We start from the raw sequence: 25,627 nt of genomic DNA on the forward strand, positions 1-25,627 counted from the left end.
CACCTGTCAGTTTGTTATACTGTGGTGGCTTGTGTGTTGCTATGATGCTGGAAGCTATGCTACCAGCAATTCTATGCTACCAGTATTTCAAATACCAGCAGTGTTACTTATGGTGGACAGTTTCAGTGGAGCTTCCAGGCTAAAACAGACTAGGAAGAAAGGCCTGGCAATCTACTTCCAAAAATTAGTCATTAAAAACCCTATGGATCACAACAGCATATTGTCTGATATAGTGCTGGAAGATGAGCCCCCCTAGGCTGAAAGGCACTGCTCCAAATGCACTGCAGCTGGAGCGATGGACTCGAGCAGATCACAGATCACGAGGATGGTACAGGACTGGGCAGCATCATTCCACTGTTTACAGGGTTGCCGTGAACTGGAGTCGACTCAACAGTAGCTAATGACAACAACATCTAATTCCACAGCTGGGCTCAGGGTTACGTTGCCCCATTTTGCATTTCTTAAGTTCCTTCCTCCCTCTGCCTTTGCCTTCCTCTAGAATGTCCTTGGACCTAACCCAGCAACCTAAGAAATAATGATTTAATTACCGGTGTTTTTTCAATGCCATAATTAAATATCCACCAGGAGGCAAATCAACCTGAACCTGCTCGGAGGTCTCTTATGAGCTGCCCTGGAATTTTTTATTTTGGGGCTTCTTATACACATATTTTCACTTTTATGGATCCAAAATTAGGTTTCCAATTTAGGCCCTGGAGGCAAGAGGTAAAACTTGTTATAAATAGCATCGAGGTGGCACATTTTCCTTGGCTCTTCTGAAAGGGGCTAAGTGAGGAGACAAAGCAATTATTTTATTGAACAATGTAAGGGATTATCTGGTCACTTATTATGATGGAGGAGCCCTGGTGTCGCAGTGGTTATGCGTTCTGCTGCTAACTGAAAGGTAGGTGGTTCGAACCCACCAGCTGCTCCGCAGGAGAAAGATGTGTCAGTCTGTTTCCGTAAAGATTTACAGCCTTAGAAGCCCTATGGGGCAGTTCTACTCTCTGTCCTGTATGGTTGCTATAAGTTGGAATCGAGTGGACAGCAATGGGTTTTTTTATTTTATTGTGATGAAAGGTTATCTGATCATAGAGTGAGGAGGGAACAGACCCTCTTATGTTACTGCCTTGAAAAGCAGTAACAGACAGCCTGTCAGGGGCACAGCTTCCCCACCGAAAGGGTCCCGCTAGCCTGCACCCTTTCCCTCCTCCCTCCTCCCCCCTCCCCCTCCTCTCCCCTTCCCCCTCCCCCTCCTTTCCCCCTTCCCCCTCCCCCTCCTCTCCCCCTTCCCCCTTCCCCTCCTCTCCCCCTTCCCCCTCCTCTACCCCTCCCCACTCCTCCAAGTTCAGTGGATTTGCCACCCAGCTCCTGCAAGCAGGAAAAGAGAGCATTTCCTCGCTCCTTTCATCTCCGTTAACATTCAGCTAGCAAGATGCACCTGTGCTGTAATAAATGCAGGGATACAGCTGAGGGGGGAAAGAAAAAAAATAACAAATGCAGCTAGGGGCAAAAAAAAACGGTGTTTGAAGCTAATAACAGTGTTCCTGCCTTTATTACTTCAGGCAGAAACAGGAAGTTAAAAATCTAAGTGGCTTGAGAAAATATAACATTTAGCAAACTCATTTGCAGGCCTCTAGTTGTATTAGCCTAATTTATTTCATTGTTGTGGGCTTTTTTCTTTTGGGTACTTTTTTGATCTATTTTTAATGGAAGACTAATGCGCCTTCTTCCCCTCTCCCTTCTTTTTATTCACAGGGATTTATTGGTAGTAGGATAATTTTTAAAGAATTGTTCTTTTTTAACTTATTCCTTTATAGAGGCAATGATAGGACTGAGAGGGGGAAATTCCCTCTCTATAATCCACATTTAATTCATGTGGCATAGATTCCTAAAACTGTATTTCCCTGGGATCTTCCAGGAAGGACAACCATCCTACTAACTTAAAGAAGGTCACTGTGCGACCCCATCTTGCCACTGCTATTTTCACGTCAGAATTTGGCTTTGTTGTAGGGTTCCTCCTGGGGCCCACTGCCAAGTTCTTTAGCTGCTACTGACCTGCATCGACAATCTGATAAATAAAGGGAGCAACCGATTCTCAGGCCGGTAGCATGCCTGTGAGGTGGAGACGTGTAACCATTCTATTTCTCCATTGCCCAGGGACGAAGAGAGAAGGGGAAACTACCTCTCCTGGGCTGAACACGGAAATTCCTTCATTGTGTAAACAAGCGCAGGGAGTACTTGGGCCATTTTTTTCATACTAGGAACTCTCCGACTCTTTCTTCAAATTCAGAAAGAGAAAATAGGCTGAGCTGTCTCATGTTCTTAAGAAGTGGAAAAAGAAATTTAAGAGAGTCGAATAGATTGCCTTATGTTTCTAGAGCACAGCTTACTTTAAATGTGCTATGAAATTTAGTAGCTCTTTTGAGTTGCCCGACAAGCCTGTGAGGAAGGTAGGATAGGTATTAACTAGTTTGCAAAGACAGATGAGAAAACTGGTCTATGGTAAGATGAAGTGATGGGTTCAAGGTCCCAGAGAAAGTCAAGGTCAGAGCCAGGACTGGTCCTTATGTCTAGTGACTGTGAGATAAAGCCCTGCCCGCAAACCCGTATTAATTAAAGCAGCCTTCTGTCTACCAAGCACATAACATACGTAGAAAATGGGCCCTAAAGAAAAAGAATTTTCAGAATTTTGGGAAACCATGAAAGAACCAAATCAAAGGTATGTTGAGATGTTGGGGGCATATCAGGAGGGTCAAAAATACCAACTTTAAAAACCCCACCTTATAGAAATAAAACAAGAAGTTAGATCAAGCACAGAAAACAAACAAGAAAGGGGTGAAATGCTAAGCCTAAAAAAATTTTGGGAGCAGTGGCAGGGTATATAAGGAGTAATGATGTCACCAAAAGAGAGAAAAAAATAGCCATTAAAAAAAAAATTTGGGTGAGGGTAGAGAATTTCAAACCCGAGTTGGATTCTTTTTGAATGGGAAACCTCAGATACATTAAACAAAGGGTGAATTTCACCACCGTATATGGACAAATAGCCTCCTCACTTAGGAACATGAAACCAAATGGTGCAGATTCAAATTGCCCAATTCAAATTGTTCATTGTTTCAAAAGATGTCCATTTCTCAATGTCACCCTTTCAACACTGGGGCTACCTGCTATTCCATGGAAAGTGAAAGAGGAATCACTGCTATTATTATTTGTTTTTTTTACTTGTTCTAGATATTTAGGCAAAGCTTTTTGATCAGAACCTCCCTGCTGTTTTCTGGACCTCCTCCAGCTATCTGGGAAAATGGTTACATGGGAATGTCAAGTTCTCGTCCCACTATGCCCTTGCAGGGCCTCCTCACTCATTTATAGGAGTCAAGGGCCAGTTTTCCGAACATCAGTGTAGTCCCAGGATGTTCCAAGCCCTGGATATTGCGACTTGCAATCCCCATATGTTAGAAACTCTCCACAAGCCACTCAGTTAGTGACCCACCACTGGTTCCAAATTGAATTCAAAGCGCTTACAGTGGATGTTTTTAAGATTCAAGAGTACAACTTGATTTGTCTTCGGTGAGCCAAATCAAATACAGGTGATAACTCCTCTTGACCATCGACTTCTGTAAAAGACGTTCTAGGCTTAATATTATTGTGCTCTTTGCTCCCATCATCTGTTTATAATTTGCTTTTATTATAATTTTTTATTGTTGTCAATATATATATATATAACACAACATTTGCCAATACTTGATTATAATTTGATTCAATTCATTGCTGCAACAAACGTTTCTTTAACACCTTGAAGACGAGAGTTCCTGGCTTCAGTAGGTTCACAATCTAGTAGATGAAACAGACAAGGAGCCATAACTGTTTTCAAGGTGATAGAGGCTGAAAAAAGTAGAAGCTGATAAAGCAGAGGACAGTCCCAATTATGAGGATCAACTCTACCTGGGAGGAAGGACAGAAAAGACTTCCCAGAGGAAGGAATGCTTTGTGCTGAGTCTTGAAAGACAAAAATAATTTAAATTCAACAACAATCTCATCACAGGCTGACACTACCACCGTGAACAGAAACTCAGGAGGAATTCTCAGAAATCAGTATGTTCCTAGTTATTGTTGCTTTCCTCCCACACCCTCAAACTTCCTTCTCTTGATGAGCTTTTAAAATATCTAGCCAAGGACCTGGAAACAGAGCCCTTTACAGTGGAAAATCAGGCCTTTGAAAGGACTGTGGATATCAGCAACAGAGGTCTAAGATAGCAGGGATGCTGGCTTCCTCATGGCTCATAGCATCTCAAGGGGCACATGCCACATTTCAAAAGCTATGTTAACTCTTTCAGGCTGTTAGAAAGAGATTTAGTCCACCAAGTAGTTATTGTGGTCAAAAAGGGTTTCCTATTAAGTGGTGGAATCTGAAATGAGCTACAGGAAGCATGAAAGTCTTTGCAGCTGCTGCCTTTAATTGCTGGTTCCATCCCTACAATATTATACCCTGTTTGTAGTCAGGTGTCCCACATGCATTCCTGATTTTTCCAGCTTAGTCCAAGGCATTGATAGAGCAATGCAGAATGGGGCCATTCTGTTTGTTTTCCAGAGTTGATCCAATGGTGATGTTTCAGGATTAGCAAGCGTTAGACTGCTCTGAAGAGGTCCCTGGGTGGTGCAAATGGTTAACGTGCTTGGCTGCTAACTGAAAGGTTGGAGGTTTCAGTTAACCCAGAGGCACCTTGGAAGAAAGGCCTGGTGATCTACTTCTGAAAAATCAGCCCTTGAAAACCCTCTGGAGCATAGTTCTGCTCTGACACAAATGAAGTTGTCATGAATCAGAATCAACATGACACAACTGATTACCACTGATGGATAATTCTCCTAGAAGGGCTCGTAGTTGTTGGAAAGAACAAAAATTATCTAAGAAGCCTAATAAAACTTTATGGTAAATTGACTGTTAGCAAGTAGGTTAAATATGTCAGGGACACACAAAAAAGAATCCACCTTGCTTCTCTATGCAAATTACATCCAGGCTACAAGAAAAGTAGGAAGTCTCCATGTTAGAAACTCCACCACTAGATGCACTAAAGTTTATCCATCAACCTCTAGATGGAGGAAAGGCAGAGAGAGGGAAAGACAAGCTCAGTCGATAGCCCCTTCCACCTGCTTTTGTGGCTGGGTTACATTCATGGATGTTATCCGACCAAATACGGCATAACATTTTCAGTGAAAAACAAAACCAAGGAACTTAATTAATACCCTAATTAAATTATGTCCTGAATAAGAAGGCAAAAAAAAAATTTACCGTGATTGAAACAGTCAGAGGACAATCCTTGACTTATCTGAAGTAAATTTATTACATTTCTCTTTCTTCTTCTTCTTTTTAATAATTTGACTGTAAGGCGATGAATTGACTGTTCAACCCAGGAAAGGGAATCAGAGAATTTCTTCTTTCTCCGTTTACAGGGGATGCAAACACAACGTACTGCAGGGATAACAAACGCTCTCTTTTCCAAGCACTCTCCCATGATTTATGAAAGGTGTACCTCACTGTGGGAAGATAATGCCATTTGAAATGGTCCATTTCATAAATCTATCCCCCTCGTCCCCAGCTGCATACAGGACTACTATGAACTCCTGAATCCAATAATGTTTTCATCCTCTATTGACAAAAAAAAAAAAAAGGGACTTTGTTTGGAGCGAGGTAATGATGCACTTACAAGGGAGAAGCGTCTAACACTCTGTCTCCAGGGCTTTCTTTGGCAATGGCCACAGAGCTTCCAAGGCGGAGAAACTTGGATAAACAAAATGAAGAAATAATCAACATGCACGACATCCCTAATGTCCTTTTACTGCTAGTGGCATTAATTATAGCCCGGGCCCAATCCTCCAAATGACCGCAGAACCAAATGTTTTGCCTGCATACCCTCTCCACCCACGTGATAGATTTATCCTCTGGAACTGGGATATTTTCTAATCATTCATGCACCCGTTCAGTATATCTGCTTGTTTATCTAACTGCAAGAATGCTTCCAGAAGAGAATTCTGTGCCAAATGTGATGGTGGAGGCAGTCAGGGACCAATCATAAACTTCAGTGAAATTCATGGTTGCGAGTCTTTCTGGTCATAACAAGGGGGAAATGATATATACAAATTCACACCACACAGGTTCCAGAAGACTCTTGTGAAATATAAGTGAAGGATGGAGGAAACTTCCTTGGAATCCAATGAAGTGGGCAGCAGAGTGGGTATGAGGAGTGACTACAAAGTGCTTGGCTGATGTCACTTAGACTTTAATCAACTCCTTCTCAAGACAGACCTGAGATCCAGGATAAAGGAACAATGAGAAGGACAACACCTGGGTGTCATGGAGACTCAAGGGAAGATATTAAACCTACTAGGCAGGCAGGCAACGTGCCCTGATGGCACAACCAAAATAAATACATAAGGAGCCCTGGTGGCACAGTGGTTAAGAGCTCAGGCTGCTAACCAAATGGTTGGCAGTTCGAACCCAACAATTGTTCTTTGGAAACCCTATGAGACAGTTCTACTCTGTCCTATAGCGTAGCTATCAGTTGGAGTTGACTCAACAGCAGTGGGTTTGGTTTTTAGTGGGTTTGGTGGCACAACAGTTAAGCACTCAGCTGCTGACCAAAAGGTTGGTCATTCAAACCCACCCAGTGGCTCTGCGGGAGAAAAGACCTAGCAATTTGCACCTGTAAAGATTACAGCCTAGGAAACCTTATGGGGCAGTTATACTCTGTACACATGGGGTCACTCTGAGTGGAAATCGACTCTAGGGCACCTAGCAACAGGCAAGAGATGCTTCCCTCTCATTAAAAACAAACAAACAAAAAAGGTAAATTAAAAAATAAAGGAACATTTCACTTCATTGGGGATTGGTGCATTTGAGAAAAGCCGCATACCCACCACACAGATGCAAATGGATTAACAAGCAGAGAAAGCACCAGGTGTAAGATGGAAATGATGTAAAAATGTGAATTTGAAAAAAAACTAACAGGATACTCATCCCGATACTCTGGAATTTGCATATTTTGACTTGTATTTAAAAAGCAATTTCAAGGTCAGCTTCAGTGGAGAAACACTGAGCTAGGATAGGAAGTAAACCCATTAAAAGTCTACCAGTGTTTTGCATATTTATTTTTCTTTTTCTATAGTGAGCAATGACGACTCATAAATCAAAAAATCAGGGTAAACAAATACCATAGAGGTTATTTTATACAAAATGTATACTCCTTATTCTATCTTTTTATACACACAAACATTTCTATTACTCAAATTTATAAAGTGTGTAATACATGCATGCATGCTTTAAGAATCTGCATACATTCACATAAGACAGAAAAAAATATGTTATTGTCCCAAGTCTCAGAAGACCATGGCCCAAATAAAATGACGACCACCTCAAATGCATTTTTGTGTAATGGGATGGAAGCCATGTTTATTTTTAAAAGCTTCAGACCTGTGATTTTTTTTTTTTTTAAATATAAAAAGATTTCCATTTTCTTGTTATATAGATTCCATGGTGTAACCATGAATATCCTGGGAAGGCTGAAGCAGCTAAACAGGATAACCTTGGGTCTTTCCAATAAGATTCAATGAATGTTAGCAAAGGCATGTGCAAATATCAAAATTGGCACCCATACCCTCAGGCCATATCACCTAGATGAAGGTCCGGGGAAGAGAAAGGGGCTGAAAGGGAGGAGAGGATTTGGGGAATTGAAGGATGCCATTGAAAGGGCTCAGTCACCCAGAAATCCAGATCCTCCCAGTGGATGCACCTGCCTCCAAATCCAAAGGCCTTTGTGTTTCAAGGAACTTCTTTTTGATAATTGCATTCTGAGCCATTTCAGAAGCCACATAGGAGAGTAAACCCTGTTTGTTTGCTTGTTTGACTGAAAAAAAAAAAAAATCCCCATTTTATTCATTAGACTAGACTTGAAATGACTTCTGGCCATTAAAAAATATAATAATAAGTCCACCTTCAAAGGATAAACACCACTGGCAAGCTGATGCCAAAGAAGTATCAAGAGTCAAAAGTAAGCCACAAGAAGGAGAGTCTAAAACTCGGTCGCAGCAATTGCACACTATTGTACATCATCCCCCAGCAGAAACACACTGCAGACATGCTCAGCAGTCACAGGCCTTTCAAGGTGCTGCTTCTCATTCATCTTTAAAGTCCAGCACCCAAGTCAGTGTCCAACAGGCAAAGATGCCGTGTTCATGACCTTGGCCGATCTTTATGCCTGATAAATATTCCCATCCCAATGAATATCTTCATTGGAATACACTGATTCAAGATTGGTGGCATGCCTGTGAAGGACTGGACGCATACACTGGTCTGGTGAGGCAGAGTTGCTTCCTGCCCCACTCCATCTTGCCTGTAGCTTACTTTCCAAATGTGTGGGAATATATTTTCACTCTCCGCTCAAAAGAGTGGCACAAACGGTTAAGCGCCCAACTACTAGCTGAAAGGTTGGCAGTTCAAATCCACCCAGAGGCCCCTCAGAAGTAAGGCCTGGTGATTTGCTTCTGAAAGATCACAGCCTTGAAAACCCTGTGTAGCAGTTCTACTCTGCACACATGGGGTAGCCATGAGTCAGAATCTACTGGACAGCAACTAACAACAATGACTTGCCAAACAGCAATCTGCTGTCTTCCCTGTAGGGTCCAGACATAGGATATCAGATGGAGACAGTTAAGGGACATAACATTTGGCATCACAAGGTCAGAGTGTGAAGTGCAGCCTTGGGAATGTCACCTCGTCTCTCCTAGGGCAATGAAGACAACAATACCTCAAAGGAGGATTGAATAATATAAAGAACAAGAAGATCCTTAACACAGAGCTTGGCACATTAAAAAAGCTCAATAAACATATGTCTAGCACCTCTGTTCATTTACATAACAATAGAACATACTCAAAGAGAAAGGATCATTTTGTTAATGTGGAATCCTTACACTTATATCTAACATAGCGTAATTAAAACACAGGTGTATTGGTGAATCAGGGTAAAAGGTACATGGGAGTTGTTTGTACTACTCTTAACTTTTTGGTAAGTTTGAAATGCTATCAAAATTACAAGCGCCTCCTCTCACAAAAAAAAAAAAAAACTTACAGGTATGCCCCTTTTAAGGGAAATTTGATACACCAAGAATTTTTTAAATCTAGCAATGGGGATGACTGGTGCGAAGAATTATTGAGAGGCTGTTTTAAAATTCCTGTAGTCTAACACTACATTTCCACTTAGTTTTCTAGGAACGAGTTTAGTACATATTGTAGTAAACAATATATGACCATATTCCAATATCCAAATGGATTATTAATGGATTAATATGCTTTAAAAAGCATCCTTAAACAAGATTTAACTGTGAGCAAAGCTCCTTGCTTCCCTTGGCTTCCACTTAACATGCAGCACCCTGTAATACTTCAAGTAAAAGAGTCATAGAGGCCTGGAATTTTATATGAACCTGAGAGTGATGGATTAAAACCATACTCTAGACATACCTCAAACAGTAGCACTTACTTTTTCTTACTTAACTCGTGGTTGATCTACTGGAGCCATTTGCTGGCAACTATAATTGCCGAGCTCTTGTCAGAAATCTCTCTTTGCCTAGAGTGAGCTGGTTTCCAAACCAAGAGGAAAAAGTACAACTGAGACATGTTCCAAAACCCACACAGCCTGTGGACTTTGCCCACAGTAGACCAGCCAGGAACTGGAGAAGTTCTGAAGTTCTGAAAGTCTTACTCAGAAAGCAAATTAAAATACAAGGCTAGAGTGAGTTTTAATGGGTTGCTTCAATTGCTTGTTAGCACTCAGTCACGCGGTCATCATTTATTCTTTGGTAGGTAAGTCTACAGAAGAATTCGATCTAGATAGTAAAAAAGCCTTATTTATTCTGGGGGAGATCCTGCAAAATTGGGGTTGGTTTGGGGGTCTTCGCAAGATTCAGAACCATTCGGGATAAGCCCTGGGAAAACTTGCTTGGGCTGAACCATTATTATATTCACCTACCTGGAGCACTCTCCAGGGATTTCGGACCCGGGTCAAAGGTTAAGGAGGGCACACACTGCAAATATCAAAAGTCAACCATTAATCAACCACCCACCCAAAAAAAAAAAAAAAACCCACTGCTGTTGAGTCGATTCCAACTCATAGCGACCAACCAACCAGCTTCCCCTAATTCTGCTACTAACCTTGCCTTTCATGTTTCTATCCATGGACCACCATTCTATTGGTTCCCAAGCAAAAAGTCATCATTACCTCCTTCCTCACCACTGACATCCAATCAGCTATCCTCCCAAATTATTGTCTCTATCCATTCTCAATCCATTCCTTCCTTTCCAAACCCATTACATCAATTATGTTTAGAATGTCATTATGCCTCAACTTAAAAATTATCATAACCTCCTAACTTGTTTCTCTGCTCTAGTTTCTTCTTCCTTGACATCTATCCTATATACACCTGCAGTTAAATTGTCCAGAAGCCCAGATGTAATCACCTTTCCATCCTATTAAAAAACCTGCTGTGACTCCACTGCCATCTAAATTCTAGGTTCTGGCATTGACCCCACATTTGCAAGACTTGCATTATGTTTGCAGGGGCAGTGAGCAGGAAAAAACAGATGCCACCTTCTACTCACTTTCTCCACTGGTCTTGTCATCTGACCAGTTATGTTTCAAAGGAGCAGTTCACACTGACCTATCCTAACTAACCTATCCTACCACCTTTGTCTTGATAACCACTATGCCAACATCTCACCTTTAAAAAATGGTAATAATAGTACCATATGCAACAAGGTACTCAGGGGGGAGCAAAGGATATCCTTGACTCCTAGTGTAGGTTGAATTCTGTCCTTCAAAAAGATATGTTGAAGTCCTAACCTCCAATACCTATGAATGTGGCCTTATTTAGAAACAAGATCTCTGCAGATGTAATTAGTTAGCATGAGGTAATACTGGACTAGGATGGGCCTTAATCCAATATGGCTAGTGTCCTTAGCAGAAGGGGCAAAGAGACACACACACAGGCACACGGGAAGAAAAAGACCAGGTGGAGATGGAGGGAGAGAATGGAGCTATGTTGCCTCAAGCCAAAGAATGCCTGGGCTTCCACCAGAAAGCAAAAGCAACAAGCAAGGGTCTTCCCATACAGACTTCAGAGAGCAGGCCCTGCTGACACCTTGAAATTGGATTCCAGCCTCTAGAACCAGGGAAGAATAAGTTTCTGTTGCCATCCAGTTTATGGAACTTTGTTATAGCAGCTCTAGGAAACTAATGCAACTCCCAAGCCTGTCCCCCACCCACAACCCAGGTTTACATCCTGTAAAAAGTCTTATCAGAGGCTGTGGAGGAGTCTCCTTGCCATAGTTCTTCCAGGTTTGGGTGGGAAGTGATCTGCTGTTTGGACAGTAATGGTTCACTCAGAGGGAGGGGACAGGGTTCCACCTTCCCATGTTCTGCTGGGTGACTTCCTGTAACTCGTATCTGTTTTTTGAAACTCTGGGTCCTCATTTGTGGACAAGGGGGCTGGATCGGATGATCACCAAAGGCCTCTTGGCTCCTCATTTTGTCTGTTTGGTCTTTCAAGAGGGGTCTGGGACCAGCCTGAGTCACCAGCCTTCTGGGAAGCTCCCTCCTCGAAACCACCACTTCCCTGGCTTTAAGTGATGGGCCAGCTCTCTGTGTGATGTGGACTCAGTCTGTTTTAATTCCATGGGACCCTCCCATCAGGAGAATTCACCCCAGAGGCCGCAGCTGCAGGCTTCTCTTTCGGGGAGGTCAGCGATTCCAGCCCTTGGTCGGCACCTCTTGGAAGCTGTGCCAGGAACATTTCGAGGACAGAATTTTCCTTGGCAGGTGTGCTGGCTGGCAGGCCCACTTCAAGGTTTGAGAGCAGGGAAATGGCATCTGGGATCTATCTGCGGTTGTCGGTTTGCACATTTTGAGGGGTGAAGTCAAGAGGAACTGTCTTACACAGCATGTTCTTATCCGGACATAGGCTGTGTCTGTAAGAGGAGAAATGTTGGTGTGGAAAAAAGGCCTGCAGGCACCTGGGCATCTCAAGGGCTGCCCTAGGTCACTGCTTGGTCAGTTTAAGGAAAATTTGTCTGCTTGTTGGATACACCTGGACACTAGTGACCTTGTAAGGAGATTGATACAGAACCTTATGAGCAGTTTAGAAAAGGGCTACCGTCTGGTATGGATTGAATTGTGTGTCCCAACAAGATATGTTGAAGTCTATCCCCTGTACCTGGGAATGTGACCTTGTTTGGGGAAATAGGGTTTTTCTTTATAGCTGTTGTCAGTTAAGTTAATGAGGTCATACAGAGTAGGGTGGGTCCTAATCGCTTCTGAGTGGTGTCTTATAAAAGGGGAGGAAGACATGGCGGTAGTCACACACTGGGGAAGACATCATGTGAGGATCTGTCTATAAGCTAAAGAAGGCCAAGGAACGCCCAAGACTACCAGGAGCTGAAAGGGATAAAGAAGGATTTTCACTGCAAGTCTTCAGAGAGAGCATGACCCTACCGACACCCTGGATTCACACTTCAAGTGGCCAGAACTGTGAGAAAGTAAATTTATGCTCATTAAAGCCACCTACTTTGTGGTATTTTTGTGGTATGTTACTGTTTTGCTTATCTTTGTCACCTAGGTGCCTAGAACAGTGACCAACCTAGAGTAGGGTATGCAAAACAAATACGTGTGGGATGAATGCCTCAGTGGCACTATAGAACCTTCCTAGGACTTTTTAATTGTTCATTCCTCTTCACTTGACTCACTCACTCTTACATTCTGCCATTTGTCCTTGATAAATGTATTCAATAGCTGTAGGTTTGACTGTAATTAATAGAAAACGCAAACAATAGTGCCTTCTACCAGAGAGAAGTTCATGTAAAAAAAATGGCATAATCAATCTGTGGCATGGCATGATTTTAGGGACACAGGCTGTATTTGCTTCCGTCTCCACTCACAGCATTGTTCCCATGCCAGCCCTCATGCAACTTGGGTGCTTGGTCAGAGAGACTTGCAAAGGAATTAGGACATGGAAGCTTTATTCTAAGCCACCATGTGCCCAGTGGAAAAGGCCATTACTAAGAAAGGAGGATGGAATAGATATTGGTGGACAAGCAAGGGTTCTTACACAATAGCATTTCCTGAATCCCTGCTGGCCTCGGGTTTACTGCATTGCCTGAGATCAGATTCTGGTCATTTTAGACGACCCCCTGGAACTTCATTCTTTCATTTTCTTATCAAAGCTGTCTTCTTAAGATGGCGCTTCTATGGGTTGGCTGCTCTGCAAGCAGTCAAGACTGGCCTTTTTGTTTCCCCCTCACCACTCCCCACAGTGGAAATGGAAACAGGGCCTGGCAATCTTATCCTGCCTTCCTTCTCCACTAGGCGCAATAAATATTTTTGGAAGATAATGACTCAAAGTATGACCATCATACTTAGATCCCAGATCACACTCTGATATGACGCCAGGATTTTTTTTTCTCTCCTTAGCATTGGAAAAAGATTTTTAAGCAGTGTTATATAGCAGTTCCTCTTCAAAATCCTTCTTTCCTTTTCTTTAGTAATGTCTTTATAAATCACTGTTATAAAAATAAGGCAAGCAGAAGGAAAAATATGCAGTACCTAGAAACTGAAAATTCAAGTATTTGCTTTTTATGGGACACTTGAGGCTCTTAAAAAAGAGAACTGCTAGAAAACTTAAATACAAAAAAATCACTGTATGATAACATAAAAGCCCAACTGAACTGAATAGTTTATGAAAATAATTTGAATATTTACACTCCAATTTATGATCTGAAAATAATCCCAAACCATGTTCTTATTCTTAAATGGATTTTTTGAGAGCGTTAAATACATTTTGATTATTTTGACATGATGTCTACTCAGATATTCTGTGCAATGATTTGAAAGCAGAAAGGAAATTCCCAAAATATCTAACATAAGAATATGTGAATGTACATTATATATACAGAGAAGTACATTTACATGCATGCATACATATAAAGTTTAACAAACATATCAACTTAAAGGGGTACTTTTGGTTGTTGTTATTGTTAGGGGGAAATATCGTAAATTTAACTGGAATGAACCCAAGGCTAAAACACACTGTAATTCTCTTCACAGAGAAGCTAGGGTTCAAGTTCATATCTTTTTATTTTCCAAGACTGAAGCTTGCATGATCACTTAAACTGTGTTTTATACACAATATTACAGAAACACAGCAATGCGGGTCCATAAAGTGCTGATGAAAGAGAACCAAATGTACCAAACACTCCCATTTTATCTTTCCTATTATTTTTTTCCCCAGTAAGTCAAAGAAACTCCTTCTCGGAATTTCTTACATTTCATCTATTTAAGAAGTATATTTACAACTATTTTAACAGACCCCCCCCGCCCAAAGCATCAAATCCTTGTATGAAAAAATGAGACTTCAAAAGGGGAAAAAAATACTTAAAACAAGGGAAAAGTGGTAGTGAACGCATAGGTCCAAAAACTTTATTATTAAACTCATGAGTTTAATGAAACCCAAACACGAAAAATACAAAATGTAAATACACATGGACAATGGGCTTTTGAAGTCCTGGCGACCATAGTAACCAGGATTTATGATTATGATTTTTTTTTTGTTTATGCATTCTAGCAAGACTTCTTATAACATGCACACACAAAACTGAGACTGTTTATTCAGTTTTAAGCACAAATCTCTGCAAACTTAAAAAAAAAAAAGGATGGCTAAGAATAAGAATAATTCACTGAACTTCAGAGTCAGAAACAAAAATAAACACAGCTAAAAGAAATCCCTATTAACTCTGCCTTCTAAAGAAAAACATCCATTCAAGGGGACACAGGCAAATTCCCCCACACCAGGGCACTGAAACGAAACTAAAACATGAGAAACAAAAGATATGAACCCGGGCACCAGGCAAGCTCAATAAATAAGTGCTTGACTAAGTTTCATAATTATGCCTTAATTACCTTCCTTCTCTCCAATTTGGATTTAAAGGAAAACACACAGCCACAAATAGTATTTCAACTAAAATGGAGCCATGGTGCTAGTATTTACGTGACTTCAGAGATCCCAAAACATCCATTTATCATATATCTATTGCAGGCTTGAGTCAGACACTGAGCTACATGCTGGGGGCGGTGGTGATAGGAAAAGACAGAAACCCTTCCCCCAATGAACTTACGAACAGACATGCAAACAGGTAAACAGGCACATACGAAAACAATAGAAATAACTTATTGGTGGCTTATTACATGCCAAACACACTCCTACACTTTGGCATGTATCATCCCAGCTAATCTTGAAATACCCCACTAAGTGTGTCTTATTATTATTATTCCTACCCTTCACGTGAGGAAACCAAAACTTGGAGAAACTAAATGCCTTACCAAAGTCACCCAGATCAAAATGGATTGAGGGCCAGGTCTGCTGGAAGCCAGCATGGGTGCTCTTTCCATTAAGCTCAAACTCAGGTGATTTCCATAGCATAGCAAAAAGAGGCCCTGCAAGGAAAGCCCTACCCACAGGAAATAAATACCTTATTCTCTCCTCAAAATAAGGCTCATTTTATATCTGAGAAAACTCAGGCTCAGAGGGGTGCTACTGTGGCTTCCCCAAGCTCCCCCAGCTATCTGGTGGTAAGGTCAAAGTTGGTACTCAGCTCTCCTGATGCCTGGATGCAGGCTCTGTCCAGAACCACAAGTGCCTCCATTAAGTCTTCTATATCAAAAAAGACTTTTCCAACAACTTGCTGGAATGCAAAGGTGAGGGAGGGGAGGGAGAATGCAGAAGGGGGTGGGGTTGAGCAGAGCTCAGAGGCAGCAAGGCTGACCACCTGCGAGACCAAGGATGAATATCTGGAGCTCCTTCTTCCAGGCCCTGCTTTTCCTGTAAGGCTTCGAGTGGCTTGTGCGGCATTTGTTCCTAGGTTTTCCCCACCAGTGGACTGCCCTGCAAGGTGCTCCCTTAGTGCCTTGAACTTCACATCACACATTCCCCACATCTTGTGGCCATTACTAGTTTACTGTTGGTAGCTGCTATCAAGTCAGCCCTGACTCACAAGAGAACTCACAGAGAACAAAGCACCACCCCCATGATCAGTTGCAGATTGGATCATTGGGATCCATGGGGCTTTCACTGGCTGATTTTTAGAAGAACATTGCCAGGCCTTTCTTTCTAGTCCATCTTAGTCTGGAAGCTGTGCTGAGACCTGTTCAGCATCATAGCAACGCACAAGCCTCCGCTGACAGACAGGTGGTGGCTGTGCATGAGGTGCCTTGGCCAGGAATCAAACCTGGGTCCCCTGCATGGAAAATGAGAATTCTACCCCTGAGCCACCAGTGGTCCCTAATGACTAGTTTAACCTTCTCTTATCCAGACCAGATTGCGCCTTCTCTGCAGGCAGGGGTTGCATGTATGTTGTTTACGCTATTAACACACCCTCCAGCCTAGCAGGGCATTTAGTGTCTCCATACGTATTTGTAAGTGTGGCCACCCTACGTGATGTGCAAAACATTAAACAACCTACATGGCATGACCACATCAAAGACTGTGACCTTTAGTATGGATTACACCTCAACACAAAGAAAACAAAAATCTTCACAACTGTACCAATAAGTAACATCATAATAAATGGGAAAAACATTGAAGTTATCAAGGATTTCATTTTACTTGGATCCACAATCAAAGCTCACGGAAGCAGCAGTCAAGAAATCAAACAACATATTGCATCGGGCAAATCTGCTGCAAAAGACCTCTCTAAAGCAAAGATGTCACTTTGATGACTAAGGTGCACCTGACCCAAGCCATGATATTTTCAATTGTCTCATATGCATGCGAAAGCTGGACAATGAATAAGAAAGACCAAAGAAGAATTGATGCCTTTGAATTATGGTGTTGGTGAAGAATATCGGATACACCACGGACTGCCAGAAGAATGAACAAATCTTGGGGTTATCTTGGAAGAAGTACAGCCAGAATGCTCCTTAGAAGTGAGGATGGTGAGACTTCATCTCACGTACTTTGGACATGTTATCAGGAGGGACCAGTCCCTGGAGAGGGACATCATGATTGATAAAGGGTCAGCAAAAAAGAGGAAGGTCTCAATGAGATGGATTGACACAGTAGCCGCAACGGTGGACTGAAACATAGCAACAATTGTGAGGATGGTGCAGGACTGGGCAACTGTTCATTCTATTATACATGAGGTCGCTATGAGTCAGAACTTATTTGACAGCACCTAACTACAACAACATGGCATGAGCGCCAACGAATCAGAACAGATATATCTGTAACACTGTAATACTGCATCCTGCTACCACAGGTCCCCTGCCATGCTGGGCACAACCCTTTAGTTGATGGATTAAGGAGAGGCTTGTGAGAGCTATTGTCAACCAGTGCAGCAGTGTTTAATATGTTCACAACTGGTGATGGCCATACTGGTGCATACTGCCTGAATACCAGCCCCTGCTGAATGAATGAACCAAAAAACCACCCCTCCCATCATAGAACATCAGAAAAAGAATATATTTGTTTTCTTCAAAATGAGTGAACACAGTGCAAAATGAATGAATGAACGCTTCTAAATATTTATAACTTCAAAAATGAATGGTCCCCAAACAACAGACACGAACTTAAAATTTCAGTAACCCAAAGACAATATGAGTAACTGCATTTAAATTGCACGTGTTATTGTTGTTGTTAGTTTACTCAATGGGCTCTAAAAGTTTATCAAGAACAACACTCTCTCCTCACCTGTTCCCTGATTCCCCTTAACTGATCGTAAAACCTAGAATCTACAGTTAGTTCTACTCCCATCTCTCAACACCCACCCAAGTCCTGTTGGTTCAGGTTCTTCTGCCCAGCCACATTCATGGTCTGAAATAGTTCCATATTTCACCCTCCTTCTCAAGGTAGGCAAGAGTGTGCTCAAAAGAAACTGAATGGAGAAAGATCAAGTCCTGTTAAGCTGGGCCCCGGCTTAAGTCAGGCTGCCTTCCTTCCTCCAAGCCCTGCTTTTGTTGTTGTTGTTAGGTGCCATCGAGTTGGTTCTGACTCAATAGCGACAATGAAACACTGCCCGGTTCTACACCATCCTCATGATTGTTGTTATGCATGAGCCCACTGTTGCAGCCACTGCTTTATATTTGGCCAAAGCATCACTCTGATAAAGTGAACAACAGCATCTTCACCCTCTTAGAGAAACAAAATATTACCAAAGCTCTCGAAGGTGAGCCTTCTCTTCTAAAATCTCTGGCAAAGAACACATGTGAAAGCCTGTTTCTCATTGAGAAAGAGTTCTTTACAGTTAGGTGAAGCAAGAATATATTAAAAAATATGTGTCTCCTCCCTATAATATTATTCCTTCTGTTTTATAGTTATGGCTCCCTAGTGGAAATAGGCAGAGAAACAACACATACAAGTGATTTCCTGGTTAAGATGCTGAAAACTTAAAGCAGGATACTTCAAAAGTGTGAGGACATTTCTTAACACTAAGGAGTGCAATTATTGCCCTAGACTTCATTGACAAAATTCCCCTGAGATCTGTCCTTTCAAATAATAATTGAGAAGTGTGGATCTCATTTTGATGACATTTTAGAACTTTCTGTTTATGGTCTGAGCAGTTGAGGGGTTGTTTTCTCAATTCAGGTATGCTGCCACCCAGTGGCTGTAATGATCAGCCTTGGTCACATGGTTTGCACAAGGCTTAGCCAATGAGCACGTTTTATATAAAATATAAATGAACAATGTTCTCACCCTTTTTAAAATTAAGGTAAACATTAATTGAGAGCCCACTGTGTGCTAGAGAGTCTAGTGAGGGAATAGACACATTCAGACACATGTCCACCCACCAACTTGGGCACATCGCACTAAAGCAGTCTAAATGAGATGCACATAAAGTATTAAAGGAACACTTAAACTGACTACATCAAATAGCGAATCCTACAAAAATGTTCAGAACCTAAGCTTATTAAAGACATAAACAGTTACTGACTCATATGTCGTTGAAATCAATTAATACCATATTTTTATGCAAATAATACACGTCTTCTATGTTTGTTTGCCATCTGCACCCTCCCCCCAGGGAGGTATTTTTGTAAGTGCCGCTATGCCAATTTCTTTTTTTTTTTTTTTGCATGTTCCTGTAAAAAAAAAAAAAGAAAGCATAGCACGCTTACAAAAATACCTCACAGGGGTGGGGTGAGGCATGGTTGGCAAACAAATGTGGAAGGTGTGCGTTATTTGAGTAAAATACAGTAACTGTTGGATGAATAATGTTGTTGTTAGTTGCCACTGAGTCCGTTTTGACTCATGGTGATCCCCTTTGTGCAGAGTAGAACTGCTCCACAGAATTTTCAAGGCTGTGACTTTTCAGAAGATCACCAGGCCTGTCTCCCAAGGTGCCTCTGGGTGGGTTCGAACCACCAACCTTTGGGTTAGTAGTGGAGCACTTAACCACTTGTGCTACCCAGGGCCTCCTAGATGAATAAGAGTTCAGCTAACCAAAAGGCCAGTGGTTAGAACTCACCAGCAGCTCCTCGGGAGAAAGGCGTGGCAGTCTGCTTCCATAAAGATTACTGCCTTGGAAACCATATGCTGCAGATCTACTCTGTGCTATAGGGTTGTTATGAGTCAGAATCGACTCAATGGCAGTGCGTTTGGTTTGATTTGGTTTAGCAAAGGCAAGTTTTAAGGGAGATATTTTGATGCCAAAGCTTCCCATTATGCTATTACCCTGATTCAGCAATAAATATTTCTTGACAGAAATGATGTGAGCAAGTTCCATTTTTTTTAAACAAACTTTTTAAATCAATCCCCACAAAAGCAAACATTAAAAAAAAAAAAAAAGCCCTGCAAGTGTTAAACTGTCATAAAATTTGTCCAGCCACATTAGAAAGCTTTGCCTCTAAATTTGTAGCTTCAAGTCAAAACCCCTTCACAAGGCACAGGAGCACCAACCTCCCTTGAAAGACCATCCAGGTATTTGTCCTCTGCCACCCAGCACTTCCCCACTTCTAACCAGATACTTACCTGTGAATTAATAATCTTTATCAATCAGCCACCATTTATGAAACCCCTTGAGTTCTCCCTCTGACATTTCTGAAGTAGAAAATAATTTATTATTCTGGGCGAATAAAGTTCACATGACGGATTTTGCCCGATAGGGAAAAACAATAAACTACCTGCTTCATGGAAAAGTGAAACATTCCCCCCCTCTCAAGAGATATCTAGGTAAAAGCTGATAACTCATGAGGAATTTAAAGTTTTATATACATATATATATACGTATAAAATATATGCATCTGTGTGTGTATATGTGTGCATATATATACACACACATATGCAGAATTTCTCAAGCTATTTTCTGAGAACAGCTTATATTCTGCCTCCCACACATTTAAAAATAAAATACAAGCTAGAGATTAGGGAAGCTAAGTCAAGAAAAATAGTAGGGGGGATCAAGGACTCACATAGAAGAACACGATAATTCTATTTTTGGAATGGTCTGAACTAGAAACGATTATGATGATGGTATTTTGGCAGGTGGACCATGTGGGAGGGTGAGAAGGACAGAAAGGAAGAGAAAGAGAATTATGACTCTTGAATGTACAGTATTTTTCTCTACAGATTTTTATATTTCTAGCCAAATAAAACCTTAGTGTTAAGTTCTTGCTTTCATTCCAATTAATAAGCCCTTATTGAACACAGGCCATATTACTCAGTGATGGCAGCCCTGGATTGGAGTACTCAAGTTCCATTTCCATCACTGCCTCGCCAGCTTGAGAGCTTGGGTCAAACTTGTGAGCTTCTGCCTCTGTAAAATGGGAAGACTGGAATCTGTTACCTGTAAGAGCCTTTCCAATCAAAGATTCACTAAATACATGCAGAAACCCAGTTGCGTAGTAAAGAATCTGGCTTTGCCCAAAGAGAAGATCTGGCCTTCGTATTTGGCTTCTGAGAGGTGATCACTAGGCCCTAGGGATGTTATACATGATAGGAATGTCTTTGTTTGCCTGGGGGTCTTGGGTCATACCGGAGAGTCTAACCATGTGGCTTAGGTTGGGGACTGGCCAAACTCATATAGTCTTAGGGTGCGGCTGGCCACACCAGAAAGATCAACAATGTGTCTTAGGGTGAGTGCTTTGCGTCATGACGTATCAGTCAACCTGGAGGCTGGCATCAACCATGTGGGCAATCAGTCAGGCCCATGTAATGGAGCGCCAGTAGAAACTCTGGACACAGAGGCTCAGGCAAGCTTTCCTGGTTAGCAACATTCTGTGTGTATCGTCACATACTAGAATAATGCATCCAGGGCTCCAGGAGGAGAGCAGAACAGAAACTCTGCATTAGAAACCCTCTGGACTCTGCCCTCTGCACTTCTTCTCTTGATTGATACTAATTTGTATCCTTTCCTTGTAATAAACCCTAACCATATGATGGGTTTTTTGTTTTGTTTTTTTTTAAGATAGCTCTTAGGGACTTCTGCAAGTACTTCCAGACAATTATGGAAACTGAGAGTGGCTCTGGGAATCCCCTGAACATGCAGTTGGTGTCAGAACTGAGAGTGGTCTTAAGGTCTGTGCCCTCTAACTTGCAGTTGGTCACTAAGACTTTGTCCCAGTGTGCCCTACTAAAATTGACTCAATGGCACACAATACCACCAACACCCTACTAAAACTTCAGCCATGCACTCTGCTTACTGTAGCAGTCAATATTCAGAAAGAGTCAGCTGGAAGTCCGTCCCTCTCTCTACCTTCGTGATCTGTAGACATCCAGATTCCATCTAACACAAGACCCAGTTTCCTCATCAGTACACTGATGACTCCAGTGAGCTGCTCAGCCTAAGTGACAAAGTTATTAAGAGACTCAATTAACGGCTGTGAAAGCTCTGCAAAGACGGTAACTTCTTTTTCAATTATATTAAGAGCCACTGTTACTATTATTTTGGTGTTTAAGTGGTTCAGAATTATACTTGCTCTCCCAATTTTACTGTATTTCTCATGGTCAGTAAACTCATCTTGTCTCCATCAGTAGGTGCTGAAATTATGTCAGCTAGAACTTTCATTAACAAACGATTTTAGTCAGTGAAAAGTAATGGCAAGACAAATGTGGCATTTCGATGTAGCTGTATCTATTCTGGCACAGTGAGGTTTTGAGGCTAATGTCTTTTCAAACAGCTCTGTTTTGCCTGCAGACTTGAATACCCTCATTATAGTGTTTGAAAAAAAAGTTCCCTTATGTTTTTTTAAAGAGCGCCATTCTTCAAAAAGATGTCAAGAAGCTCTTTTTTTCCCCCTTGCTACAAGGTGTAATGTAGAGATAAGCACAAAATCTGGTTGGAAACGTGACCTATATTGGACTGGCAAAGCTTAATATCAAGCAAACAGCTAGTTTGGGAGCTGGTTTTGTCCTACCTGGCTGCTGATATTTGTAGGAAAGTACCACATATTATCCATGGACAGTGAGTATGGTTTTAAGTCAATTATGGTTTTAAAATATTGGGATCATTTGCTCATAGAGTTCATCAGAGTTTTGAAAAAGTCCCTGGCCTTCCTGTCGACAGCCAAAGCCAGGTCTTTTGGAAAACATTTTATTTTCGTGTTCATCATAATAAGAAGAAAAGAGTTGTGTTTTGCAGATGAAATGGTGCTGATAATAAAAAAATAGGTCACACTTTCTCTCTCTGCATTTCTCTCAACTTTTGTTGAAAGACAAAGGAGGGTTTCGGAGATGTGAAACAAGTCTAATCAAACCCTTGACCTGGGTGTTCTTTGCGTTCTGAGTAAAACTGGGACTATTTTCAGGCCGGGCTGGTATTTAATGAGGGCAGGGAATCTGGAAACAGTAGTGCCTTGCTGTGAATTTATGTGACTGGTAAGGAGCCCAGGGTGGGGGAGCAGAGAGTAGATCCCCCAGGTCCTCTGGAGTCAGGGAGAGTCACGCACAGGTTCAGAAAACTGTTGGCAGCTGTGTCTTTAGGATTCTGGCAAGCACGGCAGGAAAGAGGAGCAAGGAAGAAAACTTCCCATTAGCCCCCATGGGAGATAATACTATCGTGGACAATTATTTAATTCTTCACTCCATGGGAAGAGCATACATCTTTGCCTAGAAGTGACCAAGTGACTTCCTTTGGTCGATGAAATGAGGCTGAAATGACAGGTATCACTTCTGGGAAGAGATTTTAAGAGCCAGCACATAGTATGCCATGTCTATTTCCCCATGAAGGGAGTCCACCAATGTTCCAGGTGGAAGCTGTGCTGCTGACCTGGGTCCTGGAGAGAAGACAAAAGGTAGAGCAAGCTCTTGATGGGCCTACAGCGTGTACAAAGACTCATCTTGGTTTTTATAAGCTGTAGAAATTGTGAGACCGTTTGTTACTGCAGCATACCTTGTCTATCCTGACTGATATGGTACCCCTCAGCTCTTTCTTTCAAAAAGTGTGAGAAGGATGAAAACAGTACGTTAACCTATGTGTCAGGTAGTCTGTAGTTTTCAGTCATCATTATCATTATCGCTATCACTTTAGCAGACAAGTAGACATTGATATATGAAAAATCAACTGTGCAGACCGGATTGCAAAAACATTGGCATACACTGTATCTTTAGGATCCTCACATAAGATGATAAATAAAGCTGCTTAAGAGTAATGAGGGAATAATAATTTTAAAAAGTAATGAAGGGTATTAGAAGACAGTGATAGCTTTTAAACAAGATCTTGTACAATGGTGTACAATGGTGATCTTGTATAGGTAGGCAGTAGAGCACAATACATAAGAGCAAAGATTCCAGAGTCAACTGCCTGGATGCAAATTCTTGAATCTACCACTTGTTCTCTGTTTAATCTTGGCAGGTTAATACAGTAAAGGTATCTCAGTCACATGGAGTTGGTAAGGGAATGAAATATACTAATGCCCATAAGCGATTAGCAAAGAACCCGGTCAACACAGCAATTACTCAAGATCTGTCTGTTGTTGTGGTTACTGTTCCTGCTGTTGTTACTAACACCACTGTGTTTATACTTAAACTTCTCCACCACAGAGCTTAGTATTAGACCTCAGGTGACTTATTAAGTTGAATTGGAATGATAAACAGGAACAGCCTACTACAACTATGACTGAACTTAATAAAATTGTGTAGGAAGTATCACCGAGACCACGTATCCACTTTTGACTAAAGACCTCTTTTCTGCCCTGGGTTCAATCAGAAGATTACTCTTTTTTACCATAGGTAACAAAATTAACCATCCGTTCTGTATTCTTAGAACAGACAGGATAGACAACGCAGAAATTCTCAGATTTGGAAGCCCTGATAATGTTAGGTCCAGATAAAGAAAAGAGAGACGTAAATTTAGATTATGTGACATGGAGCTTAGACAAGTAACTTGATTCTGAGCATCATGAGAGGAAAATCCTCCCAGGCCTGAGGATTGGTTGAGATAATGTATGTAGTGCTTTCTTGATGGAGCTGATCCCATAGACCTCAGTCAGAATCAGCTATTATTATCATTAGTAATAAAATTAATAATACTATGAGATGAGTTACACCTCAACATAAAGAAAACAAAAATCCTCATAAATGGACCAATAAACAACATCATGACAGAGAAAATACTGAAGTTGAAGGATTTCATTTTACTTAGATCCATAATCAACAACCACAGAAGGAGGAGTCAAGGAATCAGATGACACATTGCATTGGGAAAATCTGCTGTGCAAGACCTCTTTAAAGGGTTAAAAAGCAAAGATGTCACTTTGAGGACTAAGGTGTGCCTGACCCAAGCCATGGTATTTCAATCGCCTCATATGCACGCAAAAGCTGGACAATGAATAAGGAAGATTGAAGAAGAATTGATGTCTTTGAATTATGGTGTTGGCAAAGAATACTGAATATACCATGGACTGCCAGAAGAATGAACAAATCTGTCTTGGAAGAAGTATATCCAGTATGCTCCTTAGAAGTGAGGACGGTGAGACTTTATCTCATGTACTTTGGATGTGTTACCAGTCCCTGGAGAAGGACATCATGCTTGGTGTATGGGTGGTAAAGTTCCAAGTACATGGGTTTCTACAACAAAAGTATTGGAACTTATGTGATGATGATGACTTTGGTGGAGGTTGGGGGTACAGATAATTTTCAATTGACTGCTTTACTCTCTTCATAAAGTCCTGAGTTAAAAAAGAACAAATCAGCTGGGTGTGGGGTTAGATAGCTACTCAGATTAGATGGACCTTCCCTGGTTACTACACAAACGCAAACAAGCCATTCCTACTAAATAAGACCTCAACGTGCATTATATTCATCTGGAGGTATGTGAAGAGTATTGTTGTATTTGGACCACCCCAAAGACACTTCCCCTTGTTTTGGTAACAATACTCTGATTTAATTTGGGGGAACCACAGCTTCCCCAGAGGGCAGTAGTGGTTCGGTGGCAGAGTCCTCACCTTCCACACGGGAGACCCGGATTCCTGGCCAATATACCTCATGTGCAGCTACCTCCTGTCTCTCAGTGGTGGCTTGTGTGTTGCTATGAGGCTGAGCAGGTTTCAGTGGGGCTTCCAGACTAAGAAGGACCAGGAAGAAAGGCTTGGCGATCTACTTTTGAAAA

At 41.6% G+C, this 25,627-nt stretch overlaps 1 protein-coding gene across 4 annotated transcripts in view; it reads right to left on the reverse strand.

Annotated features, from left to right (window-relative positions):
- WWOX (WW domain containing oxidoreductase) overlaps positions 1 to 25,627 on the reverse strand; it is a 1,096,383-nt gene that overhangs the window by 265,446 nt on the left and 805,310 nt on the right. The window contains exon 9 of one of the 4 annotated variants that reach the window (XM_064273755.1): positions 1,345 to 25,187. The exons of the other annotated variants lie outside the window; for them this stretch is intronic. Within the exon in view, the coding sequence (XP_064129825.1) occupies positions 25,020 to 25,187 (168 nt within the window). The 3' untranslated portion in view covers positions 1,345 to 25,019. Of the gene's footprint in view, positions 1 to 1,344; positions 25,188 to 25,627 lie in introns of those variants that run through there. 4 annotated transcript variants of the gene reach the window in all.

Source organism: Loxodonta africana, chromosome 21 (assembly GCF_030014295.1).
Source record: "Loxodonta africana isolate mLoxAfr1 chromosome 21, mLoxAfr1.hap2, whole genome shotgun sequence".
Taxonomy (NCBI): Eukaryota; Metazoa; Chordata; class Mammalia; order Proboscidea; family Elephantidae; genus Loxodonta; species Loxodonta africana.